The following is a 13,517-nucleotide window of genomic DNA, read 5'->3' as shown; positions in this document are numbered from 1 at the left end:
GCAAGATCATATGATGTAATTGAAGATGTTAGTGTTTAAGTGGTTAGTGTTTTCAGTTTAATCATCCATTGTTGCCAATTGTGCTGGTGATTTACAGTACTCCTCAGCTGTTATTAGGTTTCAGTTCCTTATTTGACGTATTACTGATATAATCATCTTACCAAGCCACAGGCACGCGATAGTGGATTGTTCGAAGTTGTGAATTTGACTAATCTGTGAATGCCATCACTATTTGCTTGCAACAGCGAAGCCACAGGACCTTCTCTGAATAAGTAACAGTTAAAAAGGTATCATGCAGGACAAGAGTTATTTAAATAGATTTTAAAAATGTGTCTTGTCCACCATTAATGGTTACTTGTACAATGACAATAAAATTATTTTTCATTCACTCACACTTGCTGCTTTAAAATGCCTTTGAAATACCTTCAACTATTTTGAAATACCTATTGTAAGATACACAACACTTCTGCGTATTTTTGGTTTATTCAGCCTGTCAAAATGTTTTTCCCATGGTGCATTTATTGTACTTCAGTTACCATAGTTGAAAGGTCTCATAAAAACCCACTGAAATATGTGATTTAAAAAAATTCCTCTTTTTCAAAATATATTTTTAAGAGTATGTGTGTGTGAGAGGGAGTGAGAGACAGAAAGAGAGAGAGTAGGACAGATAGAGAGAGGGAGATTTGGTTTTCAGTGTTAGAGTGTATTTAACGTTTACATTATTTTTATTAATCCTGAAGCTCAAATTCAGATGCATCTGTGGGATCCTGAGCTAAGGTCATTGCTAATCCCTGACATTGGTCTTCAGGTTGGGTCTAATATGGAAATGAAGCAGGGAGAAAAGCACTTCAAACAGCATGGGTGATCACAGAACCGGGCCAGATGTCTGCACACACATGCTGCTACTGTCCAGATGGAAATCATGTCGCTGACAGAGCTGGATAAGTTAATTTCAAAGTGTTTCCTGTTACAGCTTAAACGTCTTCTGCTTCACCTGATGCACTTGAACATAGGATCGTTAGAGCTGAAAAAGACAAAATATAAGATATCATCCCAGGGTTCACGTTGAACGACTGTAAGTAATCCGATGCAGTGTAATTGTAACGTACTCCTATGCTACATTATCATTATTCTTTGCAATTTTCATGGGAGTAGCTTCAATTTCAGCTTGGAACTTAATTCCTCACGTTCCTTAATGTGAGAAGCTGCATGCTGCATATCACTTGTTTAAATTACTTGACATATAGTATGAATAAATTGAATAATGTGCCTTAGCACTGTGCATGGTCTTCTTTCTGCTGCATGAAAAAAAAAGTTCCACACATGAACCAAAAATAAAATGCAGTTTAATGTAGTGTAGAGACAGTCACTAATACATTCTACCTCAAAATGATAACGACTACATGTTTTGGTTTCACACTTGGAATTGAAGCTTCATTAAACATATATATTTCAACCAAAATCAGTAAGCAGTGACTCAAGAGCAGGCTCATGTGATCAGTGATGGGCCATTTCTCCCTATCCTGTGATGGAGCTTGGAAATCTTGAGAGCAATTGTTGCCAGGGGTGCCAGCATCACCTGTCACAAAAAAAGACAATATGGTGAGTCAAAAATATAGAAAAAGGAAACAAAAAGCACGCACGTTCATGCATTTGATCCTAGATGCCAGACAAAACCAAGGCTGTCGCTTATGAAATTAGTGTTTGCGTGCAATTTCAAAATGCCAGAGCAGTATTAGATTATAAACTTGTGGCATTTTGGGTGTGATAACACAAAGTCTGAAGGAAAAGCTGCACACTCTAAAGGTCAAAAGATATTAATTTAATAAAGGCTTTTTCTCATAACACACTTATAAATTGTATAATGCTTGTGCCGGACAAGAAGATGAATGCCTGCCTTCTCCTGTGTGGAGCAGGGCGGCTCGGTACCTGCTTCTCACCAATTAGCTTTATAGCTTCGTTAAATTGAATTAAACACTCACATACATTTGGTTACGGGAAATGGACCACGTCACAAAATAGCATTGGGAAATTCTGAGTGTGGCTCTCTAACCAAACTCAAAAGAGGAAGTAGTTATCTGATTCAACCCCTGGGTGCACTGATTTGAACCAACAGCTCATCCTAATGCAAAACTCACTACTTCATGAGGTTCATTGTTACAGAATATGAATTCCAGCCTTTGCCTTTATATCATAAGTCTCACTGTCGTCTCACCGTAGGGAGCATGGAAAAATATGGGATCTCCCAAAAGTATCAATCTGAAATGAACTCATTTCAAATGAACACTTTACCTGTGTTTCTTGAAATACGTCGTCTTTCTCGTAGCTGTCGATGTAGATTCGCACCGTGGCCCCGTCACAGCTTGTTCCGCTGAGTCTGTAGATGATCCGAGACCCGTCCGAGAAGATTATCCGCAGGCCCTGTAGCAAAAAAAAAAAAACGACCAACAGAAGACATGCAGATGTGTCATCTAATGCGCAAATATGGATACATCCTATGTCACTCCACACAGAAAGCACTATTACGGGAATACGACACATTATGTGTCATATACCTGGTTCCTGGTGATAGTGCTGTCCACTGGATCCGTGTATTCAAAATTGTCAGCTTTTTCCACTTGGTAGATCTTATCCTCCACAGCAAATCTCTGCTTCACAAAGGACTTGCCAATGATCAGAAGCTCCAAATCCTCCATCATCTCACAGGCTGCATCTATGTCTACATTCTCATAGTCATATCTGGTCAACAACAGCAATGAGGACGAAAATAGAAAACAGTTAATATGTCAGTATTTATTTTAGTCACCGTGAGTGGTACAGAAGGGAGCTTTACTTTTCTATAGCAGTTGTTTGCATTATAAATGACTGATAAACCACCCACTAATTTTCGTTCCCAATCAAACAAAATTCCAAAATCAACTCAAACATCAATTTCAAACAGCTCACTGAGAAATAAATAAAGTAAACCCTTGAATCAGTCAGTCTGCTTGCACGTAGTAGATGATACAATGAGGGCCTAAACATTTAGCCGTGCAAGGATAGTTTTTTTTGGTGATTTCGTTCGCAACATTTCTAGTTCTTTAACATTTTAACCAAGTATTTTTACAATTTGGTACACATTAAGAAATGGCAAACGTTCTGAGAAATTGAACTCAACACATATGCAATGCTCAATAATGACCACTAGATGTCAGTCATATACTGTTTATGCTTTATTTTATACGACCAATTATTGAAACATTACCTTTTGAGTTTAGAAATAGAATAATTTATTTACAATTTCATTGTTCGGGGGGAGAACGCTCGACAATCTCTTACCTGGTGAAGTAGTTTCTTCCATATTTAAGCCAGTGGTCCTTAAGAATATCCTCCACGCTTTGCCTTTTGGACGCCAGGATGGACAGCCATGCCAGCACGGCCCAAAGCCCATCCTTCTCACGAATATGGTCTCCGCCTGAAAAACGATATGTGATTAACTTGAAAATACAACGGAATGAATGCCAAAGCGTTTGAAAGAAACAAAGAAATGATACAGAACCTGTTCCGAAACTCTCCTCTCCACACAAAGACAGTCGACCTGCATCCATTAGGTTCCCAAAGAATTTCCACCCAGTGGGAGTTTCATACAGCTCTATTTTTGTTGCTTTGGCTACTCTGCAGGAAACACAACAAAATATTACTCAAAGGAGGCACTGGGAGCCTTTAAGGAAAAAAAACAAAAAAACAATGTAAACAAGCTGTTTATCTATACACATCTAGAGAAATGCAAATAAATAGATTATAGAGTTCCCCCTCCCGGCTCTAGACTACTTTACAGACTTTGAGAGTTTGACTGGCTTAATCTTTTAAAAGCTCACTGAATTTGACAGATGTGAAAACCAGGCCAAAGTGTTACCTGTCTAAGGCTGCACTTGTGGGCATGCTGCGGGCGAAGCCTCTCACCCCTGAATGCTGAAAGTATGGGATGCAGAAGATGTTGTCAGCAATCACAGCCACGGAGTCAGACGGGGTGACAAAGAAGCTGTGCTTACCAAGGATCATGTTACGGTCCTAGAAAACCAACACACAGACAGAAGTCAGAGGTCAAGGCCACCAATGCATTGTCACGCCAAACTTGAAAGCGAGACATTCTTTTCGTCCGGGTCCCAAAAATAGAGAAGATGCATGCTTCAAAAATGGTTTTTGGAATTCAGAAATAGTTGCACACACCCCATCGCCATCAAATGCGGCACCGAAATCATACTGTCCGTCTCTCATGCTGACAACTAGATCTTCAGCGTAGGTGACGTGAGGATCCGGTGGTTGACCCCCAAAATCTTCCAGCGGGATACAGTTGATGGCAGAACTGGCAGGACAGCCCAGCTCCTCACAGAGTATTCTCTTCACATACGGCCCGACCACTGGAGAGAAGAAACAGATGGCAGAAATAGTAATGAGAGGAGACTGGAATTAAGTCTAGACGGAACAGAGTCGGATCTCATGTTGTGCAGAGTGGTTCTACTGGCATTCTTATGCTTCATCTCCTGAGAGTTCATGTTGCCGTGTGTTGTTAGCGGGAATGCGAGTGTGGGGTCAGCCGTCGGAATCGGTTTCAGTGAGCGGGGACACCAATTAGAGCAGGTAACCTTTCACAACCTCGTGTCACCCATATGGGCGGTCGGCAGCTTCCAAACAAGGTTTCAACAGTTCTGTGCCCATGAGTATATTTGTAAGTCAGACAGGAACACAGTATGTTGAATGCGAGAGAATCATAACTCTTTTTTTTTTTTGTTTTTACATTACATAATAGTTAGAAATCTTGGCGACTTTAAGGCCAACCAGATGTGTGTTTACCAGCCTCTTTTTAAAGTCCTTCACATTTTACATTATGGAAGTAATTGAAGTGTATAATGGTGACGTTGTTATTTCAAAAAAGTCCATGATGAGAGTTTCCTTTTTTTTTAAGCAAAGCACACTCCGGGAACTTTAGTTAGAAAAGTACAAATACACCAAAAAAAATCATATTTAAGTCCAACTTGGTTTCCACATAGGTCTATACGTGTCTATGTGGACACCCCTAATCTATTTTCAATATACTTCCCTTTTTTTTAACGTTATTTAGTCAGAGTTTGCGGCGAGAAAAATGTATCTTTTCCATTTTGAACGGGCTATTTCTGTCAACTCAGTTTGTCAAGACATGTTTCACAAAACAGAATGATGAAAATGGCTTCAGGTGGTACGAAGTTGAATGGTGAAACCCATTCTGTCTGCAATTGTGTTACAAACACTGGATAAAGCTACGGCGGTTGGAAATTAAGAGTACACATAGGTCTGGATTCAGGTGAGATACATTCAGGATGGGTCACCTGTCCACTAGAGGTCTTCAGCAGAATTTGATCGCATGGATAGCATGACGGCAAACTCTCACCTCCATGCATTGCATCCAGTCTTATATTGAGGCGGTTCTCCCCAGACAGGAGCTCTTTAAGGGCAGCAAAGTCAAAGATGTTCCTCATCAAGTTCGCATAAGACTCCACAGGATCCACAATCTCCACTGGAAACAAATAAACAAACAGAGTTGGAATGCGCTGTTAAACATTCAAAGATGGCGCCTTTCTGATTCATAATCATAATCCATGCGAGTGTTTGTTTGTTTTCTCCACTTTGCACCTGTGAAAGGTTTGAACTTGTTCTCTAGGTCGAACGTCTGTTTGCCCAGGGTTGTCAGATCCGCTTTGAGTCCGGGACAGATGGCGAACTCCTCGATGGTTCTGCTCATTTGAAAGATCTTGTTTGAGACAGCCTCATTAGCTGGCCCTGCAGGACGAATAATTCTGGTGTGACAATCGATCGTACAAACCTGGGTGATACAAACCTATCATACAATCTGACTTGCACAATAAAGCAAATATTAATTGCCATAAATAGCTTCGGCGTCTGCAGGATTGGACTATTAAGATACAAATGTATCACCATAAATTTCAGTGCAGCTGTGCTACATAGCTTAGCAAGACCTTGTGCAGCTCGGCTAAGTGTCCATCAGACTTCTCTTGTAACACTATATTGCACTTGGCCCACGTCCCTGCATGCTTACCCCTTTCCTGTTACCATACCTCCATTTCCCATATTGAACTTAATGCCAAAGTCTCCGTCGGGTCCACCGGGGTTATGGCTGGCGGTGAGGATGATCCCACCGATGGCTTTAAATTTCCTGATCACACAGGAGTTGGCCGGTGTAGACATTATCCCGTGGTGTCCGATGATAAGGCGCCCCACCTGAGAGAAGTCACACAGGTATATATACGTGTGTGTGAGTTGGCGGGGCCTGAATTCAAGCGGGGCAAGGGTGGACATGCCAAGGATTATCAGGTTTGCTGTGTCATGCTTCGTCCCAAGAGTAAGTGGGGCGAGAATGTCACGTAATGAACACCAATTATGGCACATTAAGAGCAGCTCCTGTCAAGTGTAAGTACTTTTTAAATCCCGTCAAGTGTGACCTTTTCTTCTGTGAAAGCTCGGATTTTATGTTGTTTATAGCCGAGAGGCCCTGGCACGATGGTTGAAAACAAAACATACTTCCCATGTTTCTATTTAAAAACGGCAGACTTGCGAGCCTGCGGTATACCACAGCCGCTACCTGGTTTTATTTCTGACAGGCAGCGTTTATCCTGTCATGCTACACTGTTCTGCTCTTCCATTTTATTACCAGTCAGCCTTCTCATGGTCCCAATCTTTATCGGTTGTATTGACGGTATACGCGTATGTGCAGAAATATTAAAATAATAATGCAGTAACACATCATCAAACATTCATTGTCTATGTTTTCACCAAACACCCGGACGACAAAATTGGAAAACGTTCCTACGTCATGTCTTGTTGTTATGCGGACGGCTATGTTTACACGGGGGTTCCCGACTGGTTTGCTTTAGGAGGATTAAGTCATATGTGATGGAAGGTTATGTTTGGGGACATCGTGTTTGCGTCAATTTCTCCAACTTTGTTATTGCAGCTGATGTAAATGTGAGTTTTTAATAGTGATCTACAGGATATAGTTAAAACATTCTTATCATCCGTTCGGAGTTTTACAGTAGTTTGTTCACAAGTGGACCATCTATTGTACCTTTGGCTTATTCGTGTACAAGCTAGAATTTTTTTTTTTCAATCATTCAGAATTCGTCTTTTTTTTTTTAAATAAGTCAGGAGACAAAACAAGCGTTATTAAGGGATTTTAGCAAGTGCCGGGGCAGGTGACACTGACATACCTGCTGTGATATCCACACAGTGAAACACCCATCCATGCTGGCCCTCACCCATATACTTACCAGCATGCACACACACACACAGACACACACAAACACACACAAGGTAAGTAATTCCAAACACATGGTGACACTGACCCCATTGGCAGCTGCCATCTGCACAATGATCTCAATAGCTGTTTGGTTAAAGAAGCGTCCATCTCCCCCCACCACCACCGTTGAACCCTGGCGGTCACGAAGGTCAATGGAAGAGAAGATACTCTGGATGAAGTTGTGCAGATAGTTCCTCCTGGACTGGAACACATAGACCTTTTTCCTCAGGCCACTGGTGCCGTGCCTCTGGTCGTGGTAGGGGGCCGTCGGGACAGTCAGTACCTGGAGAGGACTGTCGTCCATTGTTTCCGAGCGAAACGCGACTGCATGAAAAGCTGGGGGAACCTGTTGTTTGGAAGCAGCGTTTCACAAGAACAGAATGGGAGGGTAGAATCTTGACTCCTCCTATTATTTCGCTGAGGTTGGAAGCACAGTGGTACTTCAGCAGCCCAAAATAACCTTTCAGACCAGTGTGTGTGCAGAGGCAGGCCTAGTAACTCAAGACGCTCCTTCACACATGTGCAGGGGGATCACTGTCAAGGCTGCAGGCCCAATCACAAAGAAGTGCATGTGCATGGGTGTGTCCTAATGGAAGCACGGAGGAAGCACAAGTGCAGTTTTTCCAATGGGAAGGGCAGCAGCTGCGCAGCAGCAGAGGGCTAATAGATGAAAATGACGCCTTCTCTTGACATAAAAAATCTTAAATTTGCGTGATTAAATGCTAATTGTGAGAAGCGTGATTTGCAGCTGCAATTGAAGCCGTCAGCTAGGTTGGTGTAGCTGTGAGACGACATCACTGCCCTCTACTGTTTGTGAAAAGTTGGCTTCAACACAATCCAAAATAGTTTGATCCAACAGTCTGTTTTACACATACATGCTTTCACTCATTTGTGAACTTGACCTTCACAACACAAAAACATTCACGTTTGATCTGAATCCAAGGGAACCATCACCAGGATTGATTTCTCTATTGACATAGCTCAAGTTCTCGTAAGTAACGTTGTGGGTGGCGGTTTTACGAATACATTTTACTTTTAAGTTAAATCAAAAATAGCAAAAGATTTGAAAAAATAGATTTGTAAAAGCACAGTTGAGAATGCTTGTATTCCATATACTTTAACAATAAAAATGAATTCAGAATCAGAATCAGAAACACAAATACTTTATTGTTCCTGGAGGAAATTGTGTAATAACTTGTGTAAATAAATAACAACCAAAAAAAAAAAAAAAAAAAGGAGTTGCCCAATTTCCTAGTTGGACTGTTTATTTGCTGATTTTCAAGGGGATGTTACGGCACCAAATCTTTGGAGTAAAGATGAAGTAAATAATTTGAAAATAAAAAAAATTGAATTTTGTTATAGATTTGTCCCCTTCTTGACTCCTTAAAAGGGCACATTCTCTTCCGCCACATCGAGAGAGTTTGGTTATCATTTTGATACTCACAGTTTGTTGGAGATGTAGAGTTGTGTGCAGTAAATGACCAGAGTGTTATTTCCTGCTTGTTAGCTCGGCACAATGAATTTCAGCCTTTGGGAAAACCTGCCTAAATCATTTAGAAGGCTCTCAAACATCTCCAAAAGACTAACTCTTGTGACCAATCCATCTTTCAAAGATGATCGGACCCAAACAATTTAAACAATTTGGCTCTTACATTGTGTTACAAGGAGAACATATGAGTTGCTCCATGCAAGTACGTTTTGGAATCAGAATGGGAAATAGATTACCTTTGGCAGGAGTAGACGACCAATTCCGTAATCGCTGGTTAGCTACGCTAATCCGTCCTACTTGTCTTTGTCTGGCGATCATGATAATATAATGCCAGGGGAGTTTTTCCTTTTTGGTCGATTTTGTGACTTCCTGATTCACAGCATCAAGCAGGTTGGGAACCTCTGTTCAGGTCAATATGACCCTTACGCAAACATGTTTGAAGATATATATATATATATATATATATATATATATATATATACTATATGAATGTATATATACATATGACATTATACTTTGAGGATATGATGATTTTACAGGAAATTTGAATTCACTTGACATTAGTGCCTCCCCACCCACTCACAATATGACGCATCTTTATGGATTTCTGTATGATAGACAGAAATCCAAGCTTTTAAATCAAAATGATATCCAGTGTGACAGCTGCTAAGATTTAACATTGTGAGGCAATTCCCCACTGCCGGCGTCTCCTCTGAAACTACAGCCGCTCACACGGAGCGCTGCCAAGACTCTCCTGAGGGGGGCACTGTGCAACGCGTTTTGCTGCCATCGATATTTTTCACTGGAAAATGTCTGTGGTGTATGTAGGAAAGGAGCTTGTGTCAGAGAATGCCACTGAGGGTGAAGTGTTGCGGGTACGGACAGAGATCTGGGAGTATCTGAGGGAGGGTGAGGACTTTCGGCCCAACTTCATATTTATCCCTCTCCGACGCTCCGATCTGCTTTTTGGTCTCACATGGAAATATTTCCCGTTCAGGTTGGTGTCCCCGCAGGCATTGAACCACCAACCACCTGGTTGTTACAGACGCTATATGACGTACACGGAAATATTCATATTTACAAATCGTGTTTATTACGTCTTCACATCCTTACCTGTGTAGTTGTGAGCACAGTTGATGTCCTGGTGCCTGTCATTATCTCTTTCCTTGGTGGAGAACATCATCCCCGTGTGGTTGCTCAAGGGGTCGGGCAGATCTCCTGACAGATGCAAAAGGCGGATGGTGTATTCGCTCTCCGGACCGCCGAGGTGAAATCTGTATTCTGCGAAGTGCCTTCCCTGTTTCCAGTCTTCCAGCTGGATGTGAAGGATGGAGTTGCCCCGAGTAGCCAGTGAGTGTATCTTTTTCAGACCCAGCCAAAACTCCCCTGCAAGAGTGTCATGACACGGATCAGCAAGCAGAAATAAAAAGTGATGCAATAAAGCATGCATCATTTGGCTATGGTTTTCTTAAGCCTTGCTATAATTTTCAAATCACATCATAATAGTACAAATTAAAATTGCCAAGATGTGGTTTTTTTTTTTTTTTTTTTTTTTTTAAGTGAAGGCACGAAATAAAATCTGTCACCCTGAAAATCTCCAAAGCCATTCTCGTACATTTCCCAGGTTTGATCAAAATTCACTGAGCCGTCTCTCCTTCGCTGGATAACGGTCGCCCCATGGTCTGAGTGGAAAGAAGACGGGAAAGAGACGCTTTGACATATTTGCCCTCGTCTGTGAGTGGGTTAAAGCCAAAAAACTCACATTACGATATCATAAATTACACATAAACAGCTAGATAGTTGCTGTTGCCAACCCGAACCAAGTTGACGCTTAAACCTAAACAATAAGTGTTGTTATATAACTCTGTCAGCATGGTTTAAACTGCTGTGTCATGGTCTGCTGCGACTTCATCCAGCAAACACCGACTACGTCTTTTAGCCCGGTATGCTTTCAAGCATGATATTTTAAAACTTTGTGAAATAACAGACTCTGGGCTTCAGCCTTGGAAAACTTGGCTCTTTCAGACACGTCGCGTACCTGTATTCATCTCGCAAAAGACCATAAAGGGCTCCGAGCCGTCGGGGCCGATGGCGTAGACGCCGCTGACTCGCTCTCCCCGGTCAAACAGCTCGCTGCAGTCTGACGGAAGACCTATTAAAAGAAACAACGCCAAACAACGAAGGCGTGACGTATCTGTCCGATTTATAGTCATTTCGTGAGCATTGATGACCGGAGGGTACGGCTTAGATCGGCGGCATCGGCCGGAAATGGTAGGATAAGTGATTTTCTGGCCCTGGAAGCGAGGGCAGATGAATTAGGAAGCACCTGCTGCGACGCCATGAAATTGTGCAAATTTTAAGGCAGAACATTGCTGTAAACCGCCTGAGCCCGTTTTGTAAATCTGGGGCGCGTACGGTCAGTTTTCAATACTTCAGGTTGGACCGTGTTACCGCAGCTTACTGGTTGAATCTGAAGCCAGGTACGGCGTTAGCGTTGGGGTCTCGCTGGTGGGGGTGTAGGTCATCTTCTCCATGGTCTCCTGAACAAATGTGTTGTGTTGATCCGAGAGCTGAGATGGATTGTTTGAGACACACTTTAGTTTACAGATATATTCCTTAAATTGAGAAATGATGTGATTATGCGGCAATTCTGCCTTAAATGTAACCAAAGTGGATAGAATGCGTGTTACCGAGGCTCTTTCACTACTGTTAAATTAACATCAAAATGAATTTGTACCAATCTGGGACCATTCTCAGTAAAATGCCATATTGTTAGCTGTCTATATACAATATATCACAATATTACCACTTTGTTTTTTGCACTACTGCTACTTTGCACTGTCACAGAGAAAACCATCATGCTGCTATTGACCATAAACCATTATGGTATTACTTACTATCCTTTGCATGAAACTGGACGAAAAAAAAACAACTCTGCTGCTCCTCTTTAATACACTTCTATGTGCACTTTATATTTCATACCTACAGTTTCAATGTTTACTGTTTAATGTAATAGTGCGCTTTACTGTTAATTTGCACTTATTATGATTTTGTTAATTTCATGTCAATTATAAGAAACGTCTTTTTGATTCCTGCGTATGATCAGTACATGCAGAGAAATTGACAATAAAGCTGACTTTGACTTTGACTATACATCCAAAAGAATGTAAAATAATGGAGTTTGGTATAAATGTATGTACAAACAACAAAAGCCACAAAAGCCATTTAAACACAAGTTGACATTGATATATTCACCTTTTCTTCCAGACTCTTTATCTTTGTTGTCTGGTGGTTGAGCTGTTCACTCTGCTGCCTCACAGCCTTTATGAGCTCTGTGATGCTTCGGTCCTGACTTTGAATCACACCCTGATCGGGAAAAGGAAACAAAACGAGATCTCGTCGTACACTATAAACATCTCGAAGCACAGATATAATTTATTTTCGAAATGGTTTCATTTTCTGTCTCATCTGACGTGATAATATATTAATATATATATATATATTACAGTATATATTGGGTTCCAACAGTTTGTGTCCTTGTCCCATTTGAGTGAAAAAAAACAACAGATGACCGAGCTGAACTCCGGGCGACTCACCCTGAGGGCGTTCATCTCTTCCTCCTGCTCGCTGGTCATCAGGCCCTGCGACAGCCTCTTCAGCTTCTCCTCCAGACCGTCCACCTTTTTCTGCAGGTGGCTCTTCTCCTGCAAGATGTTGTCCACCTTGGAGTTGATTTCCACCGACAGGCCCTTGATCTCGTCGTTGTTGGCCTTCAGCACCACCGTGGCCTTCTTCAGCTCCTCTTCCTCCTCCATGATTTCGCTGGTCTGCACGGTCAGCTGGGTGAAGAAGCTGTCGAAGCTGTTGAGCTTTTGGAAGATGTCGTTAATCTGCCCTTTGGTCTTCTGCACAAACTCCCGCAGGCTCTGGCCCAGGTGGAGGAGGCCGTTCGCCAGGAGACGCACATCGTCCAGAGCGGCGAAACGTGAGCGGGTTTCGACGGGAGCCGCGGTCGGGACGGCGGGCTGCCGCTCGTCGATGCAGAGGACGGGGAGGAAAACGGCCGTGAGAACAAAGAATGGGATGAACTTCATGATGTTGTGTCGTGCTTCTCAAGGTGTCGATGGAGAGAGCGACCGGCGACCCTTTCCCTCCTCGCTGAGCGGTCGAAGAGCCAACGAGAATAGGGGGTTTATACACTGTCTGCGCTCTCGGTCAATGATTAACCGGCTCGTCTGATAACTTTCTGCCTTAAACGGGATGTAGTTTTCGGCATAACTAAAAGATATTCAATAGTCGGCTTTGCTACGGGACAGTATTTTAAATATTTTAAAGTTCGCAATTGGATTGCTAAGAAAACAGAAATTTCGAGTACCAATGCTGTAGCTGAAATGTATGGAAATAATACATTTAAAGCATTTTGTCCTGTGGTAGATTTCATATTTCTCTTTTGAATCGAGGGGTTAAACTGTGTTTTCACTCGACCTGTAGTAACCCCCCCTAAAGTCTGTCATCGGTCCAAGTGCTGTATCTAGAGGGGCTTTTTATTTTTGTTTATCTAACAGGAGGGTGACACATAGAACCTTTACGTTCTGACACATATTTTGATCCGGTGACGATTAATCGGTCCATATCGTATATCTACTGTTGCGGGGAATTAACAGCTGTTTCCCAAAATAAGTCACAGGCAGTCAAACT

The 13,517-nt window shown here is 42.0% G+C and overlaps 2 protein-coding genes across 2 annotated transcripts; both read right to left on the bottom strand.

Annotated features, from left to right (window-relative positions):
• Positions 1–1,324: 1,324 nt before the first annotated feature.
• LOC147219194 (phosphoglucomutase-1-like) lies at positions 1,325–7,761 on the bottom strand. The gene is made up of 11 exons (XM_086173178.1): positions 7,377–7,761; positions 6,093–6,255; positions 5,650–5,796; positions 5,408–5,533; positions 4,210–4,400; positions 3,896–4,050; positions 3,539–3,654; positions 3,319–3,454; positions 2,556–2,739; positions 2,293–2,421; positions 1,325–1,579 (listed from the first exon to the last, which is right to left on the bottom strand). Exons 1-11 carry the CDS (start codon positions 7,632–7,634, stop codon positions 1,490–1,492), a joined length of 1,695 nt encoding a protein of 564 aa, XP_086029304.1. The 5' UTR covers positions 7,635–7,761; the 3' UTR covers positions 1,325–1,489.
• A 710-nt stretch (positions 7,762–8,471) lies between these two features.
• On the bottom strand, positions 8,472–13,012 carry LOC147219193 (angiopoietin-related protein 3-like). The gene is made up of 7 exons (XM_086173179.1): positions 12,416–13,012; positions 12,075–12,185; positions 11,281–11,389; positions 10,858–10,971; positions 10,406–10,501; positions 9,933–10,205; positions 8,472–9,851 (listed from the first exon to the last, which is right to left on the bottom strand). The coding sequence occupies exons 1-7, from the start codon at positions 12,911–12,913 to the stop codon at positions 9,619–9,621; spliced, it is 1,434 nt and encodes a 477-aa protein (XP_086029305.1). The 5' UTR covers positions 12,914–13,012; the 3' UTR covers positions 8,472–9,618.
• Between the last annotated feature and the right edge of the window lie 505 nt (positions 13,013–13,517).

Source organism: Fistularia commersonii, chromosome 25 (genome assembly GCF_037954325.1).
Source record: "Fistularia commersonii isolate RoL2024-O1a breed Wild chromosome 25, RoL_Fcom_v1.0, whole genome shotgun sequence".
Lineage (NCBI taxonomy): Eukaryota > Metazoa > Chordata > Actinopteri > Syngnathiformes > Fistulariidae > Fistularia > Fistularia commersonii.
The sequence above is the reverse complement of the archived record's forward strand: the minus strand, read 5'-3'. Positions and strand labels throughout refer to the sequence as shown.

What these genes read in the sequence shown, in the direction of transcription:
- LOC147219193 (XM_086173179.1), bottom strand. Translation starts at nt 12,913, where the DNA reads ATGAAGTTCATCCCATTCTTTGTTCTCACGGCCGTTTTCCTCCCCGTC. An exon ending in CTTTTGCGAGATGAATACAG is followed by an intron (nt 10,502 to 10,857) that starts GTACGCGACGTG and finishes CTTTCCACTCAG; the next exon opens with ACCATGGGGCGACCGTTATC. An exon ending in TGGCTTTGGAGATTTTCAGG is followed by an intron (nt 10,206 to 10,405) that starts GTGACAGATTTT and finishes ACACTCTTGCAG; the next exon opens with GGGAGTTTTGGCTGGGTCTG.
- LOC147219194 (XM_086173178.1), bottom strand. Translation starts at nt 7,634, where the DNA reads ATGGACGACAGTCCTCTCCAGGTACTGACTGTCCCGACGGCCCCCTAC. An exon ending in AGATGGCAGCTGCCAATGGG is followed by an intron (nt 6,256 to 7,376) that starts GTCAGTGTCACC and finishes GACTTCTCTCAG; the next exon opens with GTGGGGCGCCTTATCATCGG. An exon ending in GGAAGAAACTACTTCACCAG is followed by an intron (nt 2,740 to 3,318) that starts GTAAGAGATTGT and finishes GTTGTTGACCAG; the next exon opens with ATATGACTATGAGAATGTAG.